General features: G+C 46.9%; 1 protein-coding gene across 9 annotated transcripts in view; it reads right to left on the bottom strand.

The window, feature by feature from the left end:
* Positions 1-3,525: 3,525 nt before the first annotated feature.
* ADCK1 (aarF domain containing kinase 1) overlaps positions 3,526-19,574 on the bottom strand; it is a 139,775-nt gene continuing 123,726 nt past the window's right edge. For 3 of the 9 annotated variants that reach the window (XM_075926785.1, XM_075926789.1, XM_075926788.1), the window contains 4 exons: positions 13,127-13,276; positions 12,660-12,857; positions 6,407-6,600; positions 3,538-5,120 (listed from right to left, as the gene is read on the bottom strand). In XM_075926785.1, the coding sequence (XP_075782900.1) occupies positions 4,949-5,120; positions 6,407-6,600; positions 12,660-12,857; positions 13,127-13,276 (714 nt within the window). In that variant the 3' untranslated portion in view covers positions 3,538-4,948. Of the gene's footprint in view, positions 5,121-6,406; positions 6,601-12,659; positions 12,858-13,126; positions 13,277-19,574 lie in introns of all 9 variants that reach the window. The other 6 variants (XM_075926786.1, XM_075926782.1, XM_075926783.1 and 3 more) reach the window with 6 other exon arrangements.

Consider the following 19,574-nt stretch of genomic DNA (forward strand, 5'->3'; position numbering starts at 1 on the left):
AATCCAGGGAACTACACACCAGTCAGACTCATCTCAGTCCCCAGAAAAATCATGGAGGGGAGCCTCAAGGTATCCATTTTGAAACACTTGGAGGAGACAAAATTTATCAGGAACAGTCAACATGGATTCACTAAGGGCAAGTCATGCCTGACCAATCTGATTGCTAAAGTCAAGATATATCATGTCCACTGCCTTCCGCATGTCCACAGAGCCGTTACATTGTCATAGAACGCAAAGCTTTTGATAGTCTCCCACAGTATTCTTGCCAGTAAGTTAAAGAAGTATCGATTGGCTAAATTGACTCTAAGGTTGAGAGAAAGCTGGCTAGATTGTCAGGCTCACTGGGTAGTGATCAATGGCTCAATATCTGGTTGCTGGTCGGTATCAAGCAGAGTGCCCTAGGGGTCAGTTCTGGGGCCAGTTTTGTTCAATATCTTTTCTAATGACATGGGTGAGGGGATGGATTGCCCCCTGAGCAACTTTTCAGATGACACTAAGCTAAGGGGAGAGGTAGATATGCTGGAGGGTAGGGATAGGGTCCAGAGTGATTTAGATACATTGAAGGGTTGGGCCAAAAGAAATGTGATTAGGTTTAACAAGGAGAAGTGGGACAGAAGAATCCCAAGAACTACAGGCTGGGGACTAACTGTCTAATCAGCAGTTTGGCAGAAAAGGACCTGGGGATTACACTGGATGAGAAGTTGGATGGGAGTCAACAGGGGTGCCCTTATAGCCATGAAGGCTAATGGCAAATTAGGGTGCATTAGGAGGAGCACTGCCAGCAGAGCTAGAGAAGTTATTATTCCCCTTTATTCGGCCATATCTGAAGTATTGCATCCAATTCTGGGGGCCCCATTACAGAAAGGATGTGGACGGATTGGAGGAAGTCCAATGGAGGGCAACAAAAATGATTACGGGACTCGAGCACATGACTTATGAGGAGAGGCTGAGGGATTTGGACTTACTCAATCTGCAGAAGAGAGGAGTGAGGGGGGAACTACCTTAAGGGGGCTCCAAAGAGGATGGAGAGAAACTGTTCTCAGTAGTGACAGATGACAGAATGAGGAGAAATGGTCTCACATTGCAGTAGGAGAGGTCTAGGTTGGATATTAGGAAAAAATATTTTATTAGGGGGGCGGTGAAGCTCTGGAATGGGGTACCTAAGGAGCGTGTGGCATCTCCATCCCTAGAGGTTTTTTAGTTCTGGTTTGACAGAGCCCCGACTGGGATGATTTAGTTGGGGTTGGTCCTGCTTTGGGTAGGGGGTTGGACTTGATGACCTCCTGAGGTCTCTTCCAGCCCTATGAGTCTATGATTTTCACTTCATGTTCTATACTGAGACTGTGTGATGTCTCTGTTACACAGCTGCCTCACTCCACCTCCATGTGGATTAATTGATTCCTGTCTCTACTGCATGCACTTTGTAAAAGGCTACTTCACTACCCATGAGGATGGGAGGTCCTATACAAATACAGAGCAGCATTTAATATTATAAGAGGTGAGAGAGACCAATCACAAATGTGCTGCTCCTGTTCGGCTCCAGATCCAATTTCAGTGCCCCAATAAGCACCCATCTAAAGTAGCATTGGTCTCTGGAGTCCACTTCCAGGCATAGGTTAGTCCCTGCAGCACATGGCCTGGTCCATGTTGTACACACATTGCCTCTGGTTCTGGTTTGCATTGTGCTGCTGTAGAGCCAGCAGAGGGAGCCAGAGCAGAAATAAGGAACTATGAATGAGAGACATTTCCGTCTCCTTGAAATGTAACCCAGGGAAGGAAACTGTGTGGAGGCCTGCGGGCGGAAGGGGCAATATTTTTGGATGGAGAATGAGTTCATACTAGACCATAGAAGGGGGGGGGGGGCAGAGTTGCCACCATCCAACAGTCATAAACAGGAACAAGAAGAAGGAGGCATTTTGCATATTCAGTCCTGAGCTGTCTATTCAGACCCTCCACTGGCAAGGCTCTCCTTCACTCTGAAGTGGAGAAGGACTGGATGAAAACTATGTGGCTCAGGCCCTGCCCTACAAACCCAGCTAAAAAGCAGCTACTCTCCCTGTTCAGTGAGGATGGGTGTCAAAGAGATAAAGCTCTGAAAAAGAACCTGCTCTTGGCTCATTACAACCTGTCCATAAGGACATGTGAGAGGGCTGCTGGTTCACTTTGGCCTTTGCAGTAGGCTACCAGGCATGCCAAGAGCAGCTGAGAGGATGGGTGCTGGTGGGGTAAAGGCACAGGGCTGGATGTATGTAGATCATGGAGTATAGTCCCAAATTCCACTACAAACGTTAGCTACGACTTTGGAGAACTCACACGGTATCTCAGAACCCACTTGCCTTGTGGAAAATGGGGGGAGGAAAGCAACCTGCCTCTTGTAGATGGAATCTAGACCTTTCAGTGACGGGTGTGTTTAGAATGGTTAGCGTGAAGGAGCTACAAGAGCTGCAAGAACATGCATGGTTCAATGAGCACAGGGTTCCCTAGCTTCACTGTGTGATTGTCAGTTCCTTGTAAGGGAAGGAAGTAGGACAGGATCACAATTATTTCTTCATAACCCAGCTGGTCTATCCAACAAGTTGCAGTCATATAAATTGCATGGACTTCAGAGACCAAGGCTCTCTGATGTAAGGGCTGAAGGATCAATCCCAAGGGCTTCCATAGTTCTTTGCTGATTCAGGCACCCAGCATTAAAATGATCACAGGTCAGTTTGCAGGAGAATTCAAGTGAGAGTGAAACCCAAACATTTCAGAACTTTGGGCCAGGTGTGTCCAAACTAGGCAGGGGAAAGGTTTGGCAGGGCTTCTTGCTCTAACTGGTGCAGAGAGCTCAGGTCCTTGTTCCTGTTCTTAGAGAGTTTAGTTAGACAAGACCATAGACCTGGTTACCAGCTGACAAACCAATGAGATGAGGCAGGAGGTTGGTCTAGTTGTGAGGGATGGGTTGAGCTTAGATTGCAGTTGGTAGGATAGGAAACACATTAGAGAGAGAGAAAAAAACCCCACATGCACATCCCCTAAGACACATGCATTAATTTCAGCATTTGCAATTTAACTTAACAGACACTGCAGCTAAAGCACCTCTTTGTAATAACCAGCCACACACCCACTGCTACATATTCAGAGATACTTTCACTGTCACAGACATTCATGCACTATCACTGGGCATATTTCCAACTTACATGTGTTCTCTATCTCACCCACAGTGAGAGATTTCTGCACTCCCTGTGTCACAAGGTGACCCTCTCCTGCAGTCATACGCACATCCCCTCTCACATAAACAAGCACACTCCATGGCTGGACTTTCAGACACATGCCAACCAGGAAGCCATTCTCTTTCACAAGCAGCCTCTCCCCAGGCCTTACCCTCCTGTGCTGACAAGACACTCTCTCAATGGAACCTGTTGGTAGTGCAGGCTCCTCAAACAGCCACTTTGTGCACAGTGGTGGAGGTGCCTCTGGCAAAGATGATCCATGGGATGGCCTGCAAGGGTCTGAAAGGCCTCTCCCTGACCGGGCCCCTTTTGTGCAGTCTGTTTCCCAACATCATCTCTTCAGCCTGGCCTAGCAGTGTAGGGAGGATCCCACAAGTCTGACCACACAGCACCTCTGCATGTCACTGCTGTTTGCAGGAAGCTCCACACAGAGCATGGCAGAAGTAAGGCCTATACCCCGGCTTTCTGGGGCCTGTGGCTTTGTTGTGGGCTCAGAGCAATCAGGCCCATATACGGAGCAAGTGGAAAGTTTCTGTTTGAGCCAGGAGTTGCCCAATGTCACAAGCAATTTGGACATAAACCAGCTGCTCCATGTGCAATGCTACAGCAGCACTGGCTCCAGCGGCAGAGATGGGGGCAAGCTTTGTCTGAATGTGTGAGGCAAGAGTGGTGAGTCTGAATGTGTGAGGCAAGGCAGGCTCCATCACCCCCATGACAATACAGGCCTAACTTCACAACAGCTGACCTTGAGCTGAATAGGAGGCAGTGGTAGAGACACTGGAGGAGCAGTGGAGTGGGCTTGCAAGGGACTAGTAGCACAGAGTGACAGATTATGCTCAGGGAGGGGAAAAACTAAAAATGGGGCTGGAGTGAAAAGGGTGGGCAGCAATGCATTTCTCTCTTCTCCGTGCAGGACTCTACTGTGACACCCTGCTTTATTTTCCTGTGCAACAATACAATACAAATACGTCATCAGCAACACGATGAGTTCTCAGGTAAGATTCCACAGCACCTTCTCCCCGAGGAGTTCAGAGGAGGGTTCACAGCATTATCTCTGTATCAGATGTGGGGAAAGTAAGGCAAGGAAAGCATTTGTCCAAAATGACACAATGACTCCATCGCACAGCTAGGAACAGAGCCCAGAAATCTGAGCCTGGCTTCCAGACCCTTGCTCTCAAAATTCCCTGCTCTAACCATTAGATTATACTCTTCCAGGAGAAAATTCCCATCAATTTCACAGAAGCCAACAGGATTCTGTACCACTACTGAAAACCCTACTGGATTTTATTAATAATGATTTCTTCTCTAGGGGATTTGAATTATCCTGGAGAATTCTAGGGTGGGGATTCATTTCTCTTAAATGTTTTAAGATGGTTTAAAAGTGGAAGAGGGAGCCTAGAAAAGGTTCTCATGTTCTATTCAAGTCTATAGGATGTTTCCATTGTGGTATTCCTAGAGCTGGGAACAGAGAGACTCCTAGTCCCCCTGTCCTGCCCACTGCCCTCACTCACTGCTAGAATAGAATCCAGGAGCCCTGACTGCTAGAGCACCCACTCTCGTCTCCCTTACTGCTGTAGAGAAGCTTATGCTCTGATAGCCAAGGCCGACACCACATGTTACAAGAAAAGAGTCTCAATTTCCTTTGTGGAGTACGGACAGAAATGGTCAGGAAGGCAAGAGTGCTGCGGACAATGGAGGCGAACAGTAATTGCCCAGGCTTCTCCCGCCAGTTCCTGTCAGTACAGAGAATGGTGCATCCTGCTCAGGAAAGCAATGACCCAGTTCCCCAGCCGGGTCCCCTTCAGCCGCAGGAAGAGTTCATACAAGTTGATCTGCCACAGGCTCAGGGCTTCTAAGAGAGAGATCTGGGCCTTTTTGTACAGGGAGTGAGACTTGCTCCTCTGGTACCTGGCAAAGGAGAGAAACAGCTGCATTAATCCCTCAGGACACAGCCCAGCAGCAGAATAGCCCATCTTAGATCATGAAGACCAGGAGCCCCCCACCCTCAAGTGCCAGTCATCAGCCAGGATCCCAGTCTTGGAGTACAGTATCCTAACTCTGGGGGATCCCACCTGGCTGGCAGGTCAGGGTTTCCTGAGTTCAATATGCCCCACAAAGATCATTCTCTCCCAGAAAATCCAGGAGAGAGGAGAAAGCCTGCTCAACTACAAGGAGCTTGCAATCATAACTCCTGGGTTCGGTTTCCACAGCTGACTTGCCTTGGCCTTCCCTTGTCTATGCCTCAATCCTCTCATCTGGATAGTGGGGTGATAACAGCTCCCTTCCTCCCCGAAGGGCTATTATTCATTAGTGAGAGCATTTGACATTGCAGAGGGCTATCCAGATGCTAACTCTTATCACCAATAACAGTGCTAAGCATTCACCACATGGTTGCATTTACATAATCAGATCCCTAAGCAAAACAAGATTCGACTGGTCCCTAAAGAGACCGACGACTGCTAGCACTGCACTGCTCCACAACCTCTCTTCTAAGGCTCTCAAAAGTGCTGAAGCATATGCGGCACTTAGAAGTTAAGTCACACAATAGGTCAGTGGCAAAGGCAGGAACAGAACTGGGCAATCCTGGCTCTCCTGCTCTGATAAACAGTACTGCACCCCTCTCCAGAGAACACAAGTAAATGGAGCCTCATGACTCCCTCTCGAGGCAGAGACATAACTGTTATCCCTACTGTGCAGATGAGGAAATTGAGGCTTGAGGAAATGAGCAAGCCAATGTCAGAACCAGGGCTAGACTCTAGGCACCACACCCCCTACCCACATGATCATGCTGCTTAGACCTGCAGCTGGAAAGTTAGGGTTCTTTTTCCATCAGTCGTTTCTGGTGGGGACGTTAATCAGATCGGGTTGAATTATGATCTCAGAATAAAAAATTTAGTGCACCCCTCCTTTTCCTCCCCCCTTCTCACCCCATTTCCAGCTCCCTCCCTGTTTCTAGTTCTGTATGGCTCAAAATTCTTGTCCCTCTCCCATGGGGGTTGTGATGGGGAGAAAGAAGACAAGATTGATTAAAAAAGAAGAGGGTCTTTATAGACATGCTAACAAGGGGAAAAGGTTCAGGTAAGACAGGGCAGTTTTCGATATTCCAGAGCCACCGCTGTTTAAACTCTAGAGGATGAGAGGCAGGAGGTGCCTGGTGGCAGCCAGAGCTCCTCTCACAGAGACTAGGGACTCACGTGGAGACGGCTCGAATGCAGCAGCGAGACATGTTGAGGAAGGAGCTGGCACTGGCCCGTGTGCGTAGGGCTGACTCAATCCCCCTTAGCAAATCATTGGTCTTGAGCAGCAGCAGCATCTGGCGAGGGACGTTGTTGAGGAGCTGGTTGATCTGAGGTAGGTAAGTAGCAGCATTGGTCCGGATCTCCACGTCCTGAGCACCATCAGAGCAGAGAGGTAAGTGGGGGGAGAGAGGAGAGAGAGGTTAATAGAGCCCTTGGGAGTCTACATCCTGCCTCTTCTGCAGTGCATACTGGAGGAAGTGATTGCTTAGGAGATTGCTTCTGTGATCCAGAAGCTAATAGGCTCCAGGCTCCTACAGCTGCCTTTCTGCAGAGGCCTAGCTATACAAGCGACTGGGACAGAGCAGGTAGGGAGCAGTGTTGCCTGGAAGTTGTGCACTTATACAGCTGCTCAGGAGAGATTCAAATGCTGCCCAGCTGATTAGCAGAGTACCCACAGCGAGGTTTTGTGTTTCTGCTGGTTTTACACATTCGCGCATGCCTCAGTGCACATAAAAAATGTATTCCACACATAGATTTAAAACTCCACACATGGAGGGGAAAGATTAGAGGGAACATTGATGGGGAGCCAACCTCACTCACGAGAACCTGACTGAGTCTGTCCTAACCCACTCCTCAATTCACTCCCTTTGTTGCCTTCAAGTGGCTTCCAAGCCCGTAGCTAGCTGCAGCTCCCAGGTCAGGCACAAGGGGATGCTCAGTGCCCCCAACAACTGGGCAAGTTGCCTCTGCAAAGCTCTCAGTGCTTTTAGTCCCCACCCCCCACTCCTGTCTGAACAAAGCTCTCAGTGCTTTTAGTCCCCACCCCACACTCCTGTCTGAACAAGTGAGCCACAGCATGAGATGGAGACTTCCCCATACAGGGCTGGAAGCCTTTCAGAGGCAAGGGATTTGCTACTGTCACGAGTGTCTCTCCTCTTGGACTCCAGGTTTCAGGAGCACCCAGGCCTGCATATAGCTCATCGCAACCCCTGCTGCTTTCAACCAAAGAGTCATCTCATCTGCCCCCTGATGGAAACACTGATTGCAGCAGGAGAGGGCTGCAGGCACCAAGCAGAATTTATCTGGGTTTCTGGGAAGGATTCCCTGCACCCTCAAAACATATCAGATATACACCCAGCCCAGACATGTTACCTTTCTGCTCTAGCTAGGAGTTTATGCTTCATTGGCTAAGCAATAGCAGGGTGATCTTTTTTTGGTAGGAAAAAGCCAATTTGTCAAAACTGAAATTTTTCTACAGAAAAGGGACGAGAAGGCTAAACTTGAGTGGAGAAGGTTCCCACCTCCGGGATGGACTCTGGTCAGAGAGAAACAACCCCAACCCAGAGCTGCCTAGTGCCTGGGGCTTAGAGCACTCATTTTGAGGCCGGAGAGTTGTGTACCAGTCCTGGTTCCAAGTCAGAAAGAACAGGAACTGGGAGATGGTTTTCCACATCCCCAGTGAGTGCCCTACCCACTGGGCAACTGGCTGTTCTTCTCTGCTTGTGCCTTTGTCACTAAAGAGCTCTGTCTCAATTCTGAACAGGAGAAGTTTTCAATTCTGTTTGCAGTACAGGAAAATTGTGTCCTGCCCAGCTGTAATCCTGAACAGACTGTGCCCAATGCCTGGCGTGAGAGAAGGGCTGTCCCTGACGTCAGATTCCCCAAGAGTCATATGAGGAATGTCCTGGGAAAGAGAAACCTTAAGATGAATCCTGGTGATTGCTTATAGCCAAACTCTTTGAAGGGGCGGGGGGTTTCTGAGCTACCAGAAAGAGGCTCTCCCTCCAAAAACAAACCAACCCAGTAACAGAGATCAATCCCATCTGAATATTCCCTCCTTGGCAAAGTCTGGGCCTGGACCAAGATGGCACAATGAGCCTAGAGGTATGCTGGCAGAACTGCATATGTAGGCGTCCAGAACATGACTTGCAGGAGGTACTGCAGATCAGGAATGAGGTACATGGCTGAGCCACAAGGGGGAAGCCCACCCACTTCTTGCCCTTGCTCTCCTGGCTCTTGCTAAAGCTGTCAGTCCTACTCAACAAGAATCCCAATGAATCCAGGGTGGTGTGTTGGATCATCACACACACACAGGCTTTTCCTGCATCCTTCAGCAGCTGTGGCATGAACCAGAAAATCCAGAAAAAGGTCACTGACGCATCTGAATGGTTCAGAACACAGCATGTCAAATACAGAATGCAGCAGAAACCAAGTTTTACATAGAATCAGGAGTATGTTTGAACATGGAAGGGGGAAGGGACAGTTCTAAAATAATTTTTCTCCACAGTAGGTGTGACTGGCGCTGTACATTTCCCCCATACTGGTATTGGGACTCTTCTCTCATGCACTTAAGACTTGGAGAACATAAAATACCTATGGTTCGGTGTGCACCTCCACCAGATCACACCAATTATGCACTTCATCCAGTATCCTATCTGTCACTGCTTGGTTCAGAAAATGATCTGTCTAATCTGGTGTCCTCTCTCTGACAGTGATCAAAGCCAAACACTTCAAAAGGCAGCTTAATACTCAAAGCACCTAAATGTTTAACCTTACCCCACGGGGTGAAATTCCTTCCTGACCCCAACTTATGCCTGAAGCACGAAGATCCTTATAATTTTATCCCAACAACTACCACTGGAGAGGATAGTCCTTCTTATACAAAATATCAAATCCTTTTTTGATTGTTTGTTATTCTTAAGATCTTTGCCTCATTAATATAATGTAGCAAGTAGTCCCACCAGTTGATTGCAAAAACCCTTATCTTTTAGGCTAAATGTTAGTGGGTAATTTGAAACATACTCAATAAAGACATGTGCCAGGTGACAACTGGTGGGATTCAACAGCTTGTGAGATGGCAATTCCTGTAAGAGCAGAAATTCACAGATCACAAAATTGTGTGTTTGAGATTATCATGGATGTGTTTTTAACCTGCGGTTCCATGAAAAGCTGGGGATTTGAGCATGGGCCTGGATAGCCACTGGATTTCCTGGCAACAAGTTAAAACAGCAACTGGCATCTTTGACCTTGTAATGGAGTAATGTCAGCCCTTTAGAACCTGAATAGAAACATGAGTGTTTTGGGACATGGTGGTGAACAAGTCCCAAATTTGATTTGGTGTAATGGGCCCATATTTCATTAGGTAAGTAATATTTATTCCTCCTTGCTTCTCAGGACATGGTGCCCTAGCATGCTTACTACATTACCATTCCCCTGGATGAGGATCCCACCCAGATCAGAATTAAATAAATCTGGTACATCTCAATCTTGCACAAAGTAAGAGTGTCCTCATCACAAAACAACCACATTATATCATCAGAGCCAGTGTTTTCTGACAAGAACGAAGACTAGAATAGCAGATGGTACATGAGATAAGACCTCTGGTAAGAAGAAAAGTAGAGGGTACTGTAACACAGGACTTAGGAGCATCATCAGAAAGCTCTGTGTTACATGGTGCCTACATTCACAATGTCTAGTTCTTGCTGCTGATTTTAACCTCTCTGTTTCACCCCAAAAACAAAAGACAGGACCTGCATTCCCTTTAAACAGAAACTCACCTTCCAATGCCAGAGGGGAGCTGTATGGTATTTGTGACCCATCAGAGCAAACCTTAACTCTGACCACAAAAATCAAGCACCGAGCCACAAAGACCAAGGAATTTCCACCACTTAATTTCACAATTTTAACAAATTCTTACCTGTATACCAGTCAGCCTAGATTTGTAAAGAACAAATCATGTCAAACCAACCTGATAATTTTCTTTGATAGGATAACAAATCTTGTGCTTAAGGGGAAAGCGGTAGATGTGGAATACCTAGATTTTAGTTCAGCATTTGATACAGTCTCGCATGACCTTCTTATTAATAAACTAGACAAATACAGTATAGAAAGGGCTACTATATGGGTATGTCTAGACTACGTGGCTCCGTCGATGGAGCCATGTAGATGAGTTTACTAGACATAGGAAAATGAAGCAGCGATTTAAATAATTGCCGCTTCATTTACATCAAAATGGCCACTGCGCTGTGCCGATCGGCTGTTTGGCGGCACAGCGCGGTAGTCTGGACGCTCCACAGTCGACAGTGGAAGCCTTTGTTGACCGCTCCGGTAAACCTCATTCCATAAGGCATAACAGAGCGGTCGACAAAGGCTTCTATTGTCAACCGCGGAGCATCCAAACTACTGTACTGTGCCGCCAAACAACCGATCGGCACAGCGCAACGGCCATTTTGATGTAAATGAAGCGGCGATTATTTAAATCGCCACTTCATTTTCCTATGTCTAGTAAATTCATCTACATGGCTCCATCGACTGAGCCATGTAGTCTAGACATACCCTAAGATAGGTACATAATTGGTTGGATAATCATTCTCAGAAAGTAGCTATCAACAGTTCACAGTCATACTAGAAGGGCATAATAAGTGGATCTGCAGGGACCAATTGTGGGACCAGTTCTGTTCAATATCTTCATCAATTATTTAGATAATGGCATAGAGAGTATGCTTATAAAGTCTGCACTGCAGATGATACTGGGAAGGGTTGCCAGTGCTTTGTAAGATAAGGTCAAAATTCTGAATGATCTGGACAAACTAAAGAAATGGTCTGAGGTAAACAGGATGAAGTTCAATAAAGAGAAATGCAAAGTACTCCACTTAGGGAGTAACAATCAGTTTTACACATATAAAATGGGAAGCACCTGTCTAGTAAGGAGTATTGCACAAAGGGAGCTAAGGGTCATAGTTGACCACAAGTTTAATATGAGTCAACAGTGTGACCTTGCTGCAAATAAAGCAATCATGATTCTGGGATGCATTAACAGGAAGGTTGTAAGCAAGAGACAAGAAGTAATTCTTCCTCTCTATTCTGTACTGATTAGGCCTCAACTGGAGTATTGTGTCCACTTCGGGGCACCACATTTCAGGAAAGATTTGGTGAAAGGCCAAAGACAAGCAACAAAAATGATTAAAAGTCTAGAAAACATGACCTATAAGGGAAAGCTGAAAGAAATGGGATTTTTGGTTGGTTGGTTGGTTGTTTTTTCCTTTGGAAAAAAGAGGACTAAGAGGGGACATGATAGCAACTTTAAGGTACCTAAAAAGGGTGTTACAAGTAGGAGGGGAAAATTATTCTCTTTAATCTCTGATGATAGGACAAGAAGCAATGGGCTCAAATTGCAGCAAGGGAAGTTTAGGTTGGACATTAGGAAAACATTTTTAACTGTCAGGGTGGTTAAGCACTGGAATAAACTGCCTAAGGAGATTATGAAATCTCCATCACTGGCAATATTTAAGAGCAGGTTAGATAAACATCTATCATGCTTGATTGATCCACACTCACTAGGTGTGCAGGTTACACAGGTCCCAGGTTCTGTTCCGCCTGCAGGAACTTGGTCCTGCCATTAGGGCAGGGGACTGGACCTGATGACCTCTCCACTTCTAGTATTCTATGATATTATATCTGCCAGGTATTGCTTACCAAGCAATTCAAAGCCAGTATATTCTCTACCCTCGCCCTCCCCATACACTTTGCTACTACAATAACACAAGCCTCTTACACCCAAATTAAAATAAGGTATATGACACAAACCCTGGCCCACCTATTACTGCCACACCATCACTTGCTTACCTCTACAAACAACATGGTTGCCCATCTGAGTAATGGGAGCAGATGTTGTGAGCAGTAGACAGAGGGAGATGAGTATAGAAGGTTTGGTGATGTATGGACAGAAAGGAGAGGAAGAACTTAACTGGAGATATCCTACATTTTTAGTGATTGGGTTGATGAAATTTATACTTCAGCAACCTTGACTTACCTCCCATACCAAACAACCTCTGTCACTTGCAAGGGTTTTTGATAAGCACGCATCAGTCTTGATAGCCATTCATATGACTAGCAATTAACACTAATATGTATTATCCTTCCCTGCTGAGCCCCAAAGGTTTCCTCTGCCAGAGCTAGTAATTTATTTAACCAAGAAAATCTTATGGGAAATTTGACTGACCCATGATATGAGTGAGAGTGAGAGACAGAGAGAGAGACAGAGAGAGAGAGAGAGAGAGACTAAATTCAGCCATTAAAGTGCACAGCAAAGGGATTCCAAGCTGTCGTTAGTCCAGCTCTCAATGCAGCCTCTCAATTAATATCAACTAATTCAGTGATTATAATGGGAAAAGACACCGCAGGAACATGGAGCACAAATAGGACGTACCTCACTGGCTGTGACAGGTGACCGGTCGATGCCCCTGTTGACAGAATCCCAGGACCTGGCAGTGAGCATACATGCAAAGAGTGGGTACAGGTCACCCGCCCCGAGCCTTCTGCTGTACTTCTGCACCCTCTTCATATCAGCTTTGATCAGGGACTGCCAGAGTCTGCAGTAGTCCAAGCGGAACTTCTGTGTTAGGACCTAGAGAAGGAGGGCAATGTTCCCCAAAAGAAATCAATCAACAGCACCAGGGCAGAGAGGTGAAAACAGATCCCACTCAGTGGGTACCTTTAACCACCTCCCTGTCTGATATTTCAAACTGCCAGGCATAAAATCCCATTAAAAAGTGGTAGGAGCTATAGGAGAAAGCCACAAGGGTGATCCGCAAGCCTGGGATGCCTCTTTAATTGACCAGGGCAATGGATATAGCATCAGCCTGCTGGCTCCCAGCATCCTCCATACTCACATACCTGGTAGAGCCCATGGTCCAGCAGTACAATGTGGGCCTTGCCGGTGGCTGGGCACTTCCTCACCAGCACATTGCCTGGGTGCGGGTCACAGTGTACAAAGCCGTTCACAAAGATCATTTCGCTGTACAACTTCCCCAGATTGCGAGAGATCTGAAAGGAGACAGGAGGCAGTCACAGCAAGGGAGAGGGCTGCCAGCTACTCCAAGGTCCAACAACTACGGGGGGGGGGGAGAGTCTGCCCGCAGCATGTATGCCAGGGACTGATGACAACAGGGAGCAGTGGGGAGTAAGCTGCTGGCATGGACCCTGGGGTCTAGTGATTACAGGGAAAGGAGGAGCTAGCACATATTTTGGGGTCTGATGGCTAGGGGCATTCAGAAATAGGGAGGTGCCCATCCACCAGACAACTGAGGAGCGTGTGACAGGGTGCGGTCATAGATGACCCCTTGAGGGTGCTTCCAAGGGTGCTGACATGGCCACTGCCACTAGTCTTCCTGCTCTCTGGGGCTCCTCACTGCCTGGTCCTGCTGTGCCAGCTCTGCTGGTCTCCCCCAGCCAAGGCCGCAAGCCGAGGTTCCTGCCCCCACCAAGAAGCAGCACAGACACTGAACCACTTCAGGTCCAAGGACAGTGCAGTTTAGGGCCCAGCCTCCTGAGAGAGCACTCCCCAGATGGGATCAAACCCCAAAGAATTAGGTACGCTCCCTTTAGCAATGGAAGAGGGACTGTGCACACACTGGTTGCCCCCCCCAGGTAGCAGTAATTTACACTGGGTTTGACAGAAAATAAAAATGGTTTTATTAAGCTGAAGCAGTAGGATTTAAGTAGTAATAAGTGAAAGTAGGTAGAGCAAAGGTTACAAATCAAAAGAAACAAAACCGCTTGGCTAATTCTCAACTGAAACCTCAGTGCAAACTTAAACTCACCCTAAAACCTCTTTTCCAGCTGCCACTCTAAACCAGGGCTGTCTCTCTCCCCTGCCCCGCCCTGGGGTCCCTGGCCCCTTCCTTCAGGGGCAGCCCAGCCAAAAGACCAAGGCCTGTCCTCTCCTATCCCTTTTGTTAAGGAGTTGAGGCCCCTCCCTACCAACCACTGCTCAGACTTAAGGACAAAAGATTGTTTAACAGTGGCTCATCTAGAAGTTGCAGGTAACACCCTTCATGTCTCCCATTCACACACTGAAAACTCACAAAGTGTTCACCACTCCATGTGTCTAATTTTCCACATGCAAATGATACATACACCAGAGTAAGATAAACAGAACCAGCAGATCATTACATGAAGATCGATGGGTTACATGAAATATTTTGCTCAAACCACCTTTGAGTTATGCATATTCATGTCCATGAGTCCATTTCCAAAAGCATGGGGGGGGGGGGGGGGGGGGAGTCCGTCACAGAGGGGTTTGTGAAGACAGGTGTGAAGTGTTTGTCTATGGCAGAACTGGAGGGAACTGGCATCCAGCTGGGTAGAAACAGGGGAATCTATTAGTGGAGAGGAAAGACACAGGGGCAGATGAGGAAGCTCTCTGACTGGGGCATCTGTCAGGGCAGAACTGGGCATGAGGGGACAGACAAGGGAGGAGCATTTGTCTGGGGATGCAAGAGGCAAATCCAGGGTGCACCTCTGAGGCAGACAGGATGGCATCTGTCTGTTGGGGTGGGGGTCTGTCTGGGGGAGATACAGCCTGTGGCTGGTTTCTATAACGGGAGTGTCTTCTTTTCTTCATTGCTCAGTCCTCCACCCACCGCCACCTCAGTCCAGAGCTAATCTGATTTATGATGTCTGGAAAGATAAAGCGACAGCAAGAGGCTGTTTAAATCATCCTGTCACAGCCGCGTCCGCCCCATGCTGCGGCCGCCTTATCGCCAGGTGATTTTATCGCAGTTAAAAGCCTCCTGAGAGTAAGTAAACATTTAAATCGGCCCCCGAGCCTAGTGAGTAAGTAAACAGCTCCCAGCCCAGTATCTCATTGGGGCAGGAGCAGTGCCAGGCCTCCAATGCACTTGCGCAGCCTCTCAGTAACATATGCCCCAGCCCTAGTCCCAGCCTCGTGGCTTCCCCCCAAAAAAGGTCCAAAGAGCTCCCCAGCAGGGCACCAGAGCAATTAAAAAACAATCATTGTAAATTATTCCTACCATTCCTCCACCTCCACCCCGCTCAATGCAGTGTAACCAGCACACTGAAACCCCTCTCCGCAGGCATCCCCACTGGAAGGTGAAAGGGAGCCCATGAAAGGGGCAAGGGATTCAAATGCCAAACACATCCGTATATACAAACATCACACAGTCCCTTGCAGGGATCTCTGCCAACCACTGAAATGCATCCGCCTCTGGGGTGGGATGAGGCAGCTGTTTGCCAGCCACAGAGCTATGCTGCACTGTATTACATTAGAACAAGAAACAAAGATTTCCTTATTCTGTTGACTCTGCAGGGATGACATTAGGAGTGTCAGAACGCTACCCAAACTGGAATTTAATTAACCACACCCCAATTCTTATGGAAAGTCCCTGAATAAGTGGTCACATATCAGCATAGTTCTCCTATCACCATGCTATGGAAGTGGGGCCAGTACTGACTCCTAACTCCACATGGGGGCATTACCAGTATTGACTGGACAGAGAGAGCATTGAATCACCAACACCGCCCACTGCAACAACTAGGTGATACTTAGAATGATGTAAGCACTGATCCAGATCAAATCCATTTAGCTGTGGAAACTGGTGGGTTCGCAGTAGGACGTGCTGTGGTGTGTTAAAAAAGCCAGCTAATAACTGCACAAAGATTGGGGAAAGCAGCACAGAAGGTCCTTCTGAATCTGTTAATTCATTTAGCTGATGGGAAAGAACCTACACTAGTTTCACAGCCCCGTTACAATGGATCTGGCTTCACCCCAGATTGCAGCATCAGCTTTTCAAGTCAGGACAACTGGATTCAAATTCTGTCATGGGTCCAAAATGAACTGAATTTCATTGTCTCAGACTAAACTTTGCAGATTCTGGAGGCTTGGAATAGCCAGGTGACTGATGATCAGGATAGATGGACATCAGCAAAGCTGTGTGTGAGGGCCTGCAGCTGGAATAGTTGGGTAGCCCTGTAGGTCAGGTCTCAGGGTTCAGATTTCCACCAAGGTGCAGATATAATGTAGGGAGCATGACAGAAAAAGGGCAGGAGTCCCAAACCAGTGACTGCCGCCCTGATGTAAATTCCCACCCCAAATACTCATGTCTTATGTCCTGCCTTCCTTTTCAAGTGCCATGAGGACTTAAAATGTGAGCATTGCCAGTGGTATAGCAAGTAGCTCCCACACTAAAGAGCATTCAAAAGCTGGGAGAGGGCAGGAAGCAGTAATGTCCCTCCCAGCTGCATAGTACAGGGTCCCAAGGAGCAGGCTGCCTGCTGGGATTCTGAGCACATCAGAGCCAGGTGGTGAGCACTGGCAGCACTTTAAGTGTGTTCATCAACATTAATCACAAGGCAGCGATAATAAAAGAGGTGCTATCTGTGCCCAGTGCACAGAGAGGCAGCACATCTATCACCCAGGCTGTGTACTCCCTGCACAGCCTACTGCTCAAAGCGAGATCTCTCCGCTGGGAGTGGGAGTGGGAGGGGGCATGGAAGTCTGAGAGAGAGAGAGAGAGTGTGTGTGTGTGTGTGTAAGGAAGATGGGTGCAGTGTTCCCTGTAAGCAGAGCACTTGGGCAGCTGCCCAGAAGAGATTCGGGTGCCAGCAGAGCACCCACAGCTGCCACATCCAGCAGCATGTTTTTCTATTGGTGGTGCAAATCTGCACATGCCTTGGTGCACACAACAAAATGTATTCCACACACGGATGGAAAAAATTAGAGGGACCATTGGAGGGGCGTGTATATGAGGATGTCATTGTATCTATATCAGGAAAATAGGTCACTGAGACATTTAACGTAACGCTTGTTAAACACAGGTAGACAGAGGTCAGCTGCTTTGTAAACATGGCGGTGGGTAGTGATCAACCTTGCAGCTAGCTGGGAGGAAAGTTATTAACTCTGGGACACAGAATTATGGTTAATGAAGAAGGAAGAACATTCCATAGAGAGTCATTTGGACGGCAAGCCACCCAGCTAGATGCAACTGGAATCTCCACTGGCTTTGGAGCAAGTGGTAGGAAGGTGCATGTAATGTGTCTGGATACAGCTTTATGTGTGTGCACATGCATGTGTGTGTCACTGGGAGTATGTGCTGTGTGTCCCTGTGTGTGTTGTTCAGTGTACATATTTATTTGACTGTGAGTCTGTGCCTTTTACTGCAAACTAATTCCACTGGCTGGACTTTCAAAAGGGAATTTGCTCATTTGGCCACAGTTGTCTCATGCTCACTTTCCACCAGCAGCCCCAAGACCAAGCTTCACAGGCATGACCATTCACAGAAAGAAAGTCTCAGTGCATCACAGTCTGTGCCCAGAGTGCTCGCATGCTCATCCACTCAGGGAACACAGATAACGGCAGAGGATTTACCTGACCAGTCACCACTAAACCACACAGCTTGATTTTAGAATATTCATGATCCCTTCACTGCATATAGTTCTCTAAAAATAAAACAAAAAATCACTACCGGGAACATCAATTTGAAGAAGCTGCAATCTACCCCCTCAGACGCTCCAAAGCTGCCAGTCCTATCACAGCTAAGGTGTCCACCCTTATCACTGCTGATCTTTATCCATCCCACAGTGACTCCATAGCCAGGTAATAAGAGGGAGTAAAATGAGATTCACCTGGAAGAAGTGCTCCAATAAATCAGTTAGTCTATAAGGTGCCACAGGACTCCTTGTCACTTTTGTAGATCCAGACTAACATGGCTACCCCTCTGATACTTGGAAGAAGGAAGCTAACAGATGTGGGAAAATAACCCCTAAGAACCAGCTGCTCACTAGAAGGAAGAAATCTGGTAAGCAGAGAGGCTGAGAGAGACCAACTGTAGGGGTGATGGTGGACAACAAATCAGACCCGAGTTTGCAGTGACTTATGGAAGTATGGCCTGGCACAATACGGGCATGGCATCATGACACAGGGAAGTCACAGCCTCCAGAATATCCAATCAGCATCAGGATCTTTTAGTATTTATATCACAGCAATGTCTAATGTGGCCACGCCTGGAATCCTGCATTCCCTTCTTGGCATCTTATTATCAGAAAGATGTAGACAAACTGGAAGGAGTTCAGAGAACAGCAGTTTAAATGATTAGCTGAGGGGAAGCATACACTTAGGAGGAAATAGTAACAGAGTTACGGCTGTTAACTTGGCTAAGGGATGAAAGAGAGAGGCTAGGATAACAGTCCACAATCATCTGGTGGATGTGAACACTGAGGGGGAAGAGGAGCTACTGGCAATCTTACAGCAGTACAGTTGTACCAATGCAGCTGTAAGATCTCTCAGGTAGCCACTCTATACCAATGGGAGAGAGTTCCCCAGTAGATATAATTAAACCACCCCAGTGAGTGGCATAGCTACATTGGTACAAGAAGCTCTTTCAATGACACAAAGCTGTCCACACTGGTGCTTTTCTTGGTGTTTTGCTGTAATATTCCCTATGAAAATATGTTTATGATAGGAATATATCATAACTGAGATATGCTTTATGCAAAAAGGTTCATATAAGGTGCTGTTGGAAAGGTTAAGATTTACTGAATATAGATCTCTCATTCATTTGCCTGTATCATTTTTCTAGATAAGTTAGGAATATTGACCTGTGTGTCTGTATTTCATATTTGAGGCTTTGGGTCACTCCCAATGCTGACACTTCAGGTGCAGCAGTCAAAAGGCCAAACAATGTTAATGGTCTATTGAGGAAATGCACACAAGCACCAAGATTACCTCAAGAACAGTGGGCAATAGAAAACTCTCAGAGCTAGCACTACACCATGGGAACTGTTTGACCTGGGTCACAGCATAAGACCTTTTCAGCAAGTTGGAAGAGGATATAAAAGGGAGACATTGCCATTGTGGGGGACCCCATTCTCCCTACAACAACACACCTAGAAACACCTGAGAAACAAAGACTGACCTGTGGGATGTAATGGTTCTAGGCTGGAAGGATATTTGTCCTGTGTAAGAAAACCTGGAAAAGCCAAGGCAACTTGTGCCTTAAGAATCTGCCAGACTGTTTATCACTCATGGTGAGAATCTACTAATTTTCATCTTACTTATCTAGTGTGTTAAGCTCAGTTTGTAATTTGTATTTACTATAGTTCTCTGCTTTGTTCTGCTTGCTCTCACTTATAACCACTTAAAATGTACCTTTGTAGTTAATACAATTATGTCTTGTTTAGAACATAACCCAGTTTGTGTAATTCATACTGAGAGAGGGAGAAGCTGTGAATTCCTTTCTCCACACTGACAGAGAGGGATAATTTTTATGAGAGCTTGCATTATGCAGATCTTTCTACACAGTGCAAGACAGTATTATTTCAGATA

This window comes from Pelodiscus sinensis, chromosome 4, assembly GCF_049634645.1.
Source record: "Pelodiscus sinensis isolate JC-2024 chromosome 4, ASM4963464v1, whole genome shotgun sequence".
Classification (NCBI taxonomy): Eukaryota; Metazoa; Chordata; order Testudines; family Trionychidae; genus Pelodiscus; species Pelodiscus sinensis.